The 11899-nt window shown below is 37.1% G+C and overlaps 1 protein-coding gene across 1 annotated transcript in view; it reads left to right on the top strand.

The window, feature by feature from the left end:
- Window positions 1-979: 979 nt before the first annotated feature.
- The window catches only part of LOC124374811 (DNA topoisomerase 2-binding protein 1-A-like), a gene marked incomplete at its 5' end in the record, with an annotated part of 50508 nt that continues 39588 nt past the window's right edge, over window positions 980-11899 (top strand). The window contains 3 exons of the mRNA XM_046832960.1: window positions 980-1144; window positions 3181-3407; window positions 5993-6109. Of these exons, the coding sequence (XP_046688916.1) occupies window positions 980-1144; window positions 3181-3407; window positions 5993-6109 (509 nt within the window). The remainder of the gene's footprint in view (window positions 1145-3180; window positions 3408-5992; window positions 6110-11899) is intronic.

The raw sequence follows: 11899 nt of genomic DNA, 5'->3' as shown, positions 1-11899 counted from the left end.
TTTAGTTGTTTTTTATATTTTTAGGTGACAACAAAAAAGTAATGGATTGAACATCCAAAATAGTGATTGGTAAATCCAGAATGTTCAAATCGGATTCTGAATTTTTTTTAAATGGATTCCCAATTCTTGAATTTTGAAAAGTTGTTTTTTGTACAATAATTATGATTTAAATAAAATCACAACCAATCCAATTTCTGTTATTCTTACATCTATGGAGACTGTCTGAAAATTTGAAACGTAATCCAAGAATATCTCTCTATTGCAAAGGGAGATGTTCAGAGAAATAGTTATTTTAAAAAACAAAGTCAACCCCCTACCTTCAACTGTAATTTGATAAATTATGATCTAAACTTCCAAAATACATATTTGTAATCTGCAAATGATTATGGACATAAATTTGTATACGTATTTTAAACTAAAAATATTTGAAACATTTCAAACCAATCTTCATCATGACAATAAAATATTAAAATCTAAACATAAAATAGTTTTTTTATAGAAAAAATGTTAACAACTACAAAACTTGTAAAATGAACAAATTAGTTAGTAATATCTGCACATACGTGCAGCAGATGCGTGGCTTTACATAAACATAAACAAAATATAATAATCTATAATAATATACATTTGTATATAACAAACGTTTTAGCAATCTGTAATTTGTGTACTTTACAAATAGACACACCATATTCACTGCAATGCACAAAAATAAATGAAAAAATACTGACAGCATTTAAGTGGTACTTACAAAACATTAATTTGTTAAATAAGTTATCTATTTACGGGTATTCAAAAGTAGCCTACAATAAAAACACGTTTTTGTGATCATTCATTTGGGTTATGTTGATTCATTTATAAATATACAAACAAATACATATATACCAACAAATATATACCAACAAATAATGCCAACAAAATGAGATTGATACTAAACAAAATTAAATAGAAGAGAAAATAGTGATGAAGTTTGTTTTTGTAGGGATTTTGGCATCTACCCATTTGATCTGCCCCAAGCCTGAGGGCCAGAAGTACAATGCTGCCACCAAGTGGAAGTTGCCGGTAGTGACCAAGGACTGGCTTCTGACCTGTGCCCGTCAGGGGGTCAAGGTGTCTGAGACTCTCTACTGTGTGGGCGATGTCAAAGGTAACATACACACACTCCTTTACTGTATTGTAATAATTATCGTAGAACTGGCAAGAGCTCACCATGAGATTGTGGGCTTTATTCAATCTACTAATTTTCTGAAATTTTCATATGCAAAAATTTCGTATATTCTATTGTACATATTATATAATTATCTAGGCCGAGATAAAAAATGTAACATATAATTATCTTATTTTTTATTTGTGAAAGTAATTTTTAACTGAGTCGTAATTTTAGCTTTAGTATATTTATTTTCAAAACCTTTATGCACCTTAAGAGTTTAAAGTTGCTTTTTTACTTATTTATCATATAATAAACCAAAATGTAAATGTATAATGTAATAATTATAGTAAAAGTCTGATTAATCCAATCCGCTGTGTTAACTGAGACCTTAAAACAATGATCTTTTAGGAAGCGTTTACAAAATTACGCTGACAATACCAGGTCTGTTTTTGGTTTATGGGGAGCGGAACTCTGTGGTACCGCTTCACGATGTTTGCATGGCTCTACAGACCACAGTTAGTTCATGCAAGTACACAATTTACAGATTATTAACACTTGTTATTAATGTCGTACTTTGTGTATGGAAAAGTGTTGATAGATCAAATAATGAACATAGTTTTTTAAATAATATTTTGCTCAAAATTTGTATTTTATATATTTACATGGATGCCTGCGAGTTTACTCTTCTCTTCACTGACAACAGTTGGATGTTTACTAATTTTTGTTTATTTTGTAATTTGTGTACTTTTGTATAAATATGTGTGAAATGGTTGGCTGACCACTCCTACTGGCCAGATTTGTTTTAACATTAACAAAACAAAACCGTTTAGTGTATTATATTCTTAATTAATAATACAAGAATCCGTACTGAATTCAGAATCTAGATCACAATTTTTGGATTCAGAATAGATTTTTTTTTATATTGCTTAATAGATATAGTATTAAGAAGTATGTCTGGACTTATCAATATGCTGAAATACTGATTTATAACACTCTGCCCGAACCACTGGTCTGTGAGACCGAGGGTAAATTTTGATTTGCTTATGTTAGCAATGTTATGAAGTATTTGATTACTCCCCTCCATGGTACCATTTCCCCCACCTCTTCCTCCACATACCGGACCGGTTTCCATTCAGTTGACGCGTGACACATGTGTGACTTTCATCTATTTTTAAAAACGTGCCGGTCTCTCATACCGGATATTTCGGTTAGCACCCAAGTTTGTGACGATCTTACTGACCGGTTGTTCATTATACGCCACAACAGACGTTAAATTTTTATTATACTGTATCAAATTTGTTTTTTGTAATTAGTTTAGAGTGTAAAAAAAAAGATCCAGGACAACCAGCACCGGATGGTCAACATAGCTAGCATCAATGCTTACGTCCTTTTCCTCAGCTATTCTGGTAGTCCAGTGATTACAAGATTCAAGTTTACCAAGGCATTGGGAGAGAATCTTATCAAGCCCTCATCTTGAAAGAAGACTGCGGATCCCTAATTTGAGGACGTGACGTAAAGACACCATTCAGAAGATTCTAGGGAACAACGAGGCAGCAGTAAGACCACAAGTTCCTGATGACAAAATGGAGAAGAGAAAGACTTGTGCATCCTGTCCCATCAGTAAAAGAGAGGAAAACTGCCTACAAGTACATAAGGTGCTCAAAACCAGTGTGTCTTGAATGCAGTCGGAAGGTGTGTAAGACTGTGCTATTGAATGTGTCCAGTAGGGAATGCTGCAGACTACAGACTGAGACTACTGACAATTATATTTGTGCCCATATACTGTTTTCTCTATATATATTTGTTAATAGATACATGTAATAAATAATGTTATAGTGTGGATTGGAATATTAATTCATTATTTTCCAGACTAGAATTACATAACTCACTTTTAGGTACTTATAAAATATAATTTACCATCAACCGGTCTCAGAGACCGGTGGTTCAGATAATGTACATTAAAGAGATGGTTCTGGGAGAGTGTTAATACTTCTAAAAAATATTGTTAAATAAAGATATAACTAATTGCACAGATACATCGATCTCAGAGCAAACGACAAGTCGCAGCGTGACAGTGACCCCACAGAGAACCACAACCAGCCTGCCTCCGCCCCCTGAGCCACTGCCTGTGACCCCTGGCCCTGCCCCGGGTCCCTCTCACCCCACCGTTAGCTCACTCAAGCGCAAAAGTACGACCCAGACACCCGAGGAGGACTACAGTCCTTTCCATGTCTCTACTCCTGATACTCCATATGGACAAGTGAGTTTTGGTCTTGCTATATTCTTTCCGTAAAATTATATCATAATCTTTAATGTCTTTAAACACAGTTTACAGTGTAATAGACGGTCAGTTTTTACTAAAATTAAACATAATACAAATATTATGCTAGCCTAGATTAGGCCTACTTACAAGTCATACTAGATTCTATAAATTATCCTCTTCAAACTCCTTAACTGAGTAGTATGCTTTAGTATGTCTTAAATCTCTTATAAGGCATATTTCTCTATGGTACTGGCAACTTATTAAAGTCTTATATGAATTAGGCTAGTTTTAGATTTCTCTAGCCTAACGTAGTTTAAAAATTAAATGATTCTTTGTTTACCATGTCAAAAGCCTTGTTTAAGTCTAAAAGAACTCCAAAAATCTTGTTTCTATCTTCAAACCCATTTGGTACATAGTTAACATCTTCAACAGCTTTTACTGTAGATAGGGCCAGGTGTAAAGCCAAACTGTGCAGAAGTTAACAAATTGTTTACAGTAAAGTGGTTACTAAGTTGATACTTAATAAAGCTTTCAAATATTTTTTAAAATGACTGGTATTAAAGCTATGGGACGATAATTACTAGGGCACATGTCATAACCCTTTTTATGGATAGGTACAACTACAGAAAATTTCAGACAGTTAGGATAGACACACTCTATTAAACAGATAAGCTAGATGGACCTGAAGTACATCAATTAAAAACTTAATTACATAGTTGGATATGCCGTAAATATCTTCAGACCTAGAATTGCTTGACTGTAAAACAAACTTAAAAACCTCATGTGAGGATAAATGAGTCCAGTGGAAAGGAAAGACATCTACGTAACTTAAATTAGGTTTGTTTACATTTAAGTTATTACTACCTATATTTACAAAATATTTATTTAGTGTATCTGGTGACAGACTTTTGCGACCACATTCAAGATTTATGATACTCCAGACTGCTTTACATCTGTTATTAGCCTCCATGATACATTTTTTATTGGCTTGAAATTTTAGCTAATTTTGATTTGCTGTTTTTAATAAGTTTTTAGTGTATTATACTTTAATATATATGTAATATCTTCTTTGGATTTATCATAAAGCAATAGAACTAAACTTCTTACATGATTAAGGTAAGGGTTAAACCACTTATTAATACATGTTGATCATTACGGTTTCTAGATTCAGTTAATATTTATCTATAACTCCTGCGTGGGAAACGGAATTGATTCACAAAAACGCCAACTGGCCAGAAATCTGGGTTGTAAACTTTGTCCCACAGCGCCTCTGGTAACCTGGATAACGATTTCTCAACTGGGTAATTTCAAATTTACCATTTACCTCTTCTTGTCTATACTGTTTCCTTCTGTATAAAGAGAAAGGTTCACTCTAAACAGCTGTTGATTAATGGCCGTTTACACATGCCTTCTTGATCTGCAGCAGTGTCAGTCTCGTTATTTAATAGCAACCTTGTATATATAAGGCCGGTATCGACAGTGCGAGGCTGCTCGCTGCAAATGCCTCTTGGCGAATGCTCGGCTTTGCCTCGGACTGTGGATACCGGGGTTACTCGCTATGAGGCGTTCGCTTTACACAATGTGAGGCGAGCCGTGTGCTTGTCGGTTTTAGAGCAGTGCTCAAAGGTGCCTCGCTCCGATTTGTGCGTCAAGTGGATACCTGCGCTGTCTGCCTCGCACCGTACAAGACACAATTCTGCACTGCAAACCAACAAACCTCTACAACGAAACTGTCATCATATATAATCATGAAATGATCAGACAATTAGTGAAGTGTTATGAAACCAAACGTTTACTGTGGGACTCGAAACACCCTGAATATTATAATAAAAACAAGAGAGAAGACTTGTGGTGCTAAATATCGCAGTCAATATTATAACCGATTTCGATAAATTTTTTGACCCACCCACGGGGTTTACGTCGCTTTTTCTGTTGTTTTTTCCTGCTAATCGTCGCCATCACAATAAAAGCAGCGGCAGCAAATTGCGCATTTCTAGGAAAAAAAAACATTGTCCCGACTGTCTTCACTACGAATGCGGGTGGTTCGCGTGCTCGCAGTGAGCATTCGTTGTTAAAAACAGCTGCTAGCTGAAGAGCTCACCCTGAGGCAGATGGCACGAGGCATTCGCAGCTAGCAGCCTCGCACTGTCGATACCGGCCTATATACATATACATACTCAAGAGATTTCCAACAGGAGGCAGCCCCCCCCCCCCCCACCAACCTTACTCACTCTGGAAACAAGCACAGAAGTTGAAGGACTACGTGCAATGAGTAGTTTTCGCAGCTTCTCCTAAGTGAACAAACAAAAAAGTGCATATGCTCAGAATAGTTTTATAAATTATTCTGTTTTGTAAACAATATAAAATATATACAGTCAAGAATAATGATCACAATATTAAAATTCACTTTTGTACATGCTTAAGGTGTATTTCTAAATAGTTTAGGATTGGTTGCTTTCTTTTAATAAATTATGATTCTTTAGTCCCTAGTATTCTTCTTTTGGTATTAAAATGTGCTCTTTAAAAATCAAGATGGCACAATAATACGTTGTTAAATTGAAGCAAATTTTAACTTTATGCAGGTTTTTGAGACTCCCACTGCAGAAGTAAAGAAGGGATGGAAGAGGTTCATAGACCAATTTCCTGACATGAAGCCAACTTCTCCTGTCCAAAAGAAAAACTCTAAAAGGCTCAGTACAGTAAGCAAATCTGTATAATTAGTTTCAATAGAAATTTTAATTCTTATGTATGTAAGTATTGTGTAGGTAGTGCCTTTCTTTTCTGAACATAGTTTATTGTCAACTGTTACAAGTGGTGTTTGGATAAATTTGTAATTCACTTGTCTGTGTAATGATGGAATCTTGGTTTTGGTTGTTTATACAGTGATCAACTCAAAGTGGTCACCATGGGATCTCAGAAAATATTAATTTTACAGCAAAATTGAATTTGGGAACTTTACCTTCTTTTTTATGTTTATTAAAATTACGTAGTTAAAATTTTTATATTCAACCAATATTTTCCAATAATGCGGTCAACTTTAAGTTTTCGTATGAATCTCAAATTTTTTCGGAGGGTTTTGGTTTAAAATTCAATACTAAGGTATTTTATTCTTGGTGTTGTTTTAACATATTTAATGATTTAGTCGCTGGGAGCACTGAAAGTGTTTCAAAAACTTTTTTTGAGCAGTTTAATGGACATATTTTACACAGCTGATATACAGGAAAAACTTGATGAGTGATGAGAGTTTAAACGCAAATGGAATTAAAATTTAAAGATGGATGAACTCATGTTCAAGTTACTAGCACAAGATTTAGATTGCAAAGACAAGATTGAGGATTGGTAGGCCTGTCCTACACGTTGATTAGTAAAAGTAAAGTGCTCTGCAAAATTAACATTATTTTACATGTATTAGTGCGGATGTCGTAGTTTCAAAGTAGCGAGGGAGTTCAGTTATGTGGACAGGTTTTTCCGGTAGAGAGTAACCAGAACTGCGGATGCGTGAGTTTTCCCTGTGTCTAGAAATAAAATCCGACTCGTACTTTGTCAAGACCACTGATAACAGTATTTGAGGAAGGTCACGTTCGCTTTTACTGGGTTTGCTCATGCGCACATCAATCCCAGGTTTGACAACGCCAGGCACCAAGTTTCCCTGTTGACAGGACTATTCCCGCAGCCAGCCGGTCGGCGCGGCGCGACGACCTACGTACCGCCAGCACCGGAATTCCGATGCCCCTGCTTTTTTCTTGTATGCAATTTTTACCTTCTTATGTACTGCAGAGCTAGTATACCTGATAATTGTAGGCAATCACTGTTGTCTACATTTCTTTCAGATTTATTTGGAACTCTTTGTATCTTGGTTCACAAATATAGTACTGTACTGTATTGTACAGTGAGTGACTGAAGCAAGACTGATATCACCCTAGAGGAATAAATTTTGTTTTATGTGTGTATTTAAAAAATAAATTATAATTTTTTTTGTTGAATACTCTAAATATGATTTGTGAATCTGAAACTGTTTTTCAAAACTTTGATTTTGAAAGTGATGTGCAGAGTACTCCTCTGCATATCCTAATTTTTCATTTGAACATTTACACGCACAAATAGCGGTGCTTGTTGACAAAATGGACAAGTTGCGTTCGGTGTGCGATGTTCGGCTAATGGAACTGCAGTCTTCCAACTCGTAGATCAGACTTTTATCTTCCAAACTTGATCTTGAAAAGGAGCAGAGAAGATCAGCACTAAACAACTCTTTCGCCCTTCAGGATGAGGCCGAAACCGAAATACGTAACCTTAACAAACGTGTTTTGAATCTCACCGAGGCTCTTAGAGAAAGCGATTCTCGTGTATCTGCCCTGACAACGGAAGTGAATAGATTGTGTGATAAACTAAATTCCTCAAGTACAATAGTTAAGAACTTAGAAGATCTTAAAGACACTCAATTATGTACTATCCAAGGTCTTAGTTATAAGTTAGATGTAGGTAATGACCAGTTGGTTAAGCTGATTGATACGAACGCTATGGCGTCTCCTATTGATAAATGGGTAGAGGAAGAATCAATTAACGCCTACATTCAATCATGGACCACTTCCTCTGAAATGTATAACAACATTCTTATATTTGACACAGCCACTACGCAACTGTTGAAAATGGGTACTCCCGAATCTGTAGCTGACACTTTGGTTAATTCTAAATTTTTTTCTTGTACCTTTGTATTCTTTTGCGTTAATAATAGTACTGACAAAGACGTAGCAAATGCGGGAACCCATTGGTCTCTAATATTACTTGACAGGGCTAATTCCCAAGCTTACCACTTAGACTCCATCTCTGGTCTGAATCATAGTTCTGCACTTACTCTGGCTGAGAATCTTGGTATTCTTGAGAATAATGTGTTGGAGGTGGACTGTCCTCAGCAGAACAATGGTTTTGAATGTGGGTAAAATGTGTTAGTCAACATCAAACTCATACTTCACTACTACTGTCTTTCAAATGTCAAAAAACCCTTCTTGGAGTGGTACGACATGTTTAACAATAAGTCTGTTGTAAGTAATTCGAGTGAATTGCAGATATTGTCAGATTTGAGCGTTTCTAACTCATCTTGTTGTTTATCAGATATTAGCAAGTCGGCGTCTCCGGGCCCCGGCGGTGTTTCCAGACCTAATGTTATAAAATTAGTTAAGAAACAACAAAGTAATGAATGGTATATTGTGAAACCCAAACGAAAAAGTAAGTCAAAATTCAAAACAAACAAAGTTTCATCCAGTTACACTATTGAAATTAAAAATAAATACTCTAAACTTGCGTCGTGCAAATCTGAGCATGATCATGACAGTGGGTCTGTGAACACCTTGTCTGGGGTGTGGAAGACGAGCCTACAAAGGAATGGTCATTGTTATAATTCTGGAGGGTCTCAGGTTGTAAAAAGCAATGAAGGGCAGCTGTCTGTCTGTAAAGAGGCAAATACTTCTAAGGGGCAACCTTATCGGAAACGTTTCAGTAAGGATGTTTTGGATCCGGCACTCCCGGACAGTAATGTAAATATGAAAAAAGATGTAAATATTGTATATAGTAATAGAGGTTCTGTATATGTTGATCGTAGTCCTAATATTGTAAAAAGTGCTAAAAATCATAAATCTGCCTTAAGGGGTTGCCTTGTAATCGGAGATTCATTACTTAGGCATTCTAGTAAACAATGCGCCCATAGTGGAGCAACTGTTGATATTAATCCTGGTGCAAAAATTGTAAATATCAGGAAAAAACTGAATGATTATATAGGTCATTATATCTCTATAGGTTCAACCACCAGTTATCTATTTACATGTCGGCACAAATGACGTGCCTGTAGGCTATGATGGGGGGCCTGGGTATGACGGTGGTTGTGGCAAAAAAGAGGTTTTGCACAGGATGGCTGAGCTATTGTATACATGTAAGACAGAATTTCCTAATGCTAGGGTAATTTTAAACAGCGCCTTGAGACGTGATATTAACGACTCAGCTCTAGATTACCTGAATGAACAATTGTATTTAATGTGCAACAACTTTAATGTTGAATTTATTGACCTGTACAATTGTATATGTAGGTACCATCTTGCAAAAGATGGAAGACATCTAAATGGGAGTGGTAATTTTAAATTGGGACGCATTATGCTATCAACGTTACTAAAACCTATTCCACAATCCTCACATTCTGATACAGTGGAGTCCTGCCCATCAAATGACACCTTGATCCCTGAGGCGCCTGTTCCTGTCGTGTCCTTCCGTGGGCCCTCCCCTGCGCTTTCCCATGCTCCTTCTCCCATGCGTTCCGAAGCTTCTTCGGGAAACGGGACGCTGGGGGTGCAAATGGCGGCTCTCTTAGGCTGGTGCATCAGAACGTGCAGGGTGTTGTGCCTAAATTGTCTCAGGTGGAGGTTATGGTGGATTTGCTTTCGCCCCAGATTTATGTTTCTCAGAACATTTTCTAAAAGAGTGTGAGATGAATGTTTTTGTGTTGTCTGGGTTTGGGGTTGTGTCCGGTTACTGTAGGCCCGCAAAGGGACGAGGCGGAGTGTGCATCCTGGCTCACGAGAGTCTAAAAAAAATGTCGTGCTGTTGAGGTTTCGGGATTTTACATTGAGGGCACTTGTGAACTTGCTTGTATTACAGTGGAGCTCAGTGGTTCCCAGTGTTTGGTTCTTACTGTTTATAGACCCCCACTTTCTGACCTTGGCAATATTGAACAGTTTTTTAATTCTTTGACTGAATGTCTTGAATCTGTTTTGAAACCCAGCTTTAGAGTTATTATAGCGGGCGATTTCAATATTGATATGTCAACTGAAAACGTAGCTGCCAAACGACTGTCTCAACTCATGTCTTCATTTGGGTTTAGAGACACTATAAAATCCCATACCAGGGAGTTTAATGGGTCTATGACACGAATTGATAACATCTTTACGAACATCAGTCCATGTGAACTGGACACTCAAGTAGTCATAACGGCAGTCTCTGATCACGGCAGTCTCAGGTTGCAGATTTAAAGGTTGACATGTCTTCCGTGATAAATGTCCCGAGATCTCAACTCAAACGTCAGATCACAAGGAGTAGCATCCATCTATTAAGATTCGTATTGGCTAAGGAAATGTGGGATGATGTTTTTTGTGCATGGGATGTTAATTCAAAGTTCTCGCTCTTTCTTTCTACTTTGTCCTATTATTTGAATCTTATTGCTCCTATAAAGAGAACAAAATATCGCAAGACCAAATCCATTACTAAGATAGCTCTCAATAAAGATTTACTTGAGCTTCAGGAGAAGGTCCTTGCTATGTACTCCCTGACTAAACATCTTGGTTCTGAACGCCCCTTGCGCAAATCTTACCGAGATCTTAAGAGACAGTTTCGGACCAGCATTCACTCTGCCAAGTCTGGATTGGTTTTCAATCACATCACAAAGGCCCAGAATAAAAACAAGGCCGTTTGGGAAATCATTAGAGACATTCAGCCTAACAAAAAATGTAAGTCTTTCACGAATTTCTCCATAAAGAATGAGGCTGGTTCCTTGATGGTTGATCCTTTGGAAATTTCATGTCGGTTTAATTCCTTTTTCTCTGTAATAGGCGACCGTCTTAGAGGTAGTTCTTTGGAGCCACGCGGCATGAGCCATGTGATGTGGACAATTGTACCATCGTTATTTCGGAAACCAACAAGTGTCCAGGAAGTGACCTCAGTAATAAGATCCTTAAAGCCTGGCCATTCCGTAGGATCTGATGGTATTTCTTCTAATCTTCTTAAAGACCTGGCTGAGCAATTGGCTTTGCCCTTGGCCCACATAGCGAACGCTACCTTCGAAAGTGGTGTTTTCCCATGCATTCTAAAGCAAGCAGTAGTTAAACCATTACTAAAAAAAGGAAGCCCGCTTGACATGGAAAACTACAGGCCAATATCTGTCTTATCAACTTTTTCCAAAGTCTTAGAGAAGTTGTACCTCATTCGTTTACTATCTTTTTTGTCCCAAAACAATGTATTTTTTGAAAAACAATTTGGCTTCAGAAAGGGTTTCTCAACACTTGATGCCGTGTTTGACTTCATTAATCGTGTTTCCGTGGCTTTGGATAAGCGTCAGCATACCTTTGGCATTTTCTTGGACCTTCACAAAGCGTTCGATGTTGTTAATCATAAGCTCTTATTGTGTAAACTTTATAACCTTGGAATAAGGGGAAGCTCATTTGACTGGGTCTCTTCATTTTTGTTGGGCCGAAGCCAGATGGTTGAAATTCCATTTGTTAACGATTCTGGTTGCTTGAGTTATCGATTATCCTCTGTAGAAACAGTAAAATCAGGCGTGCCCCAGGGCTCTGTCCTTGGCCCCATCCTATTTCTGTTATTTGTCAATGACATCTCGTCTAGTGTAGGTATAGGTAATTTGTGTCTCTGCGGACGATACGTCTGTCAATATGTCACACGAAGTTAGAGAAAACCTGGAGTGTGATATGTTCATACAGGGTAGTTGTCTGCTT

The sequence above is a fragment of the Homalodisca vitripennis genome, unplaced genomic scaffold (assembly GCF_021130785.1).
Source record: "Homalodisca vitripennis isolate AUS2020 unplaced genomic scaffold, UT_GWSS_2.1 ScUCBcl_10154;HRSCAF=18910, whole genome shotgun sequence".
Taxonomy (NCBI): domain Eukaryota; kingdom Metazoa; phylum Arthropoda; class Insecta; order Hemiptera; family Cicadellidae; genus Homalodisca; species Homalodisca vitripennis.
Note: the sequence above shows the minus strand (reverse complement) of the source record. Positions and strands in the feature narration are given on the sequence as shown.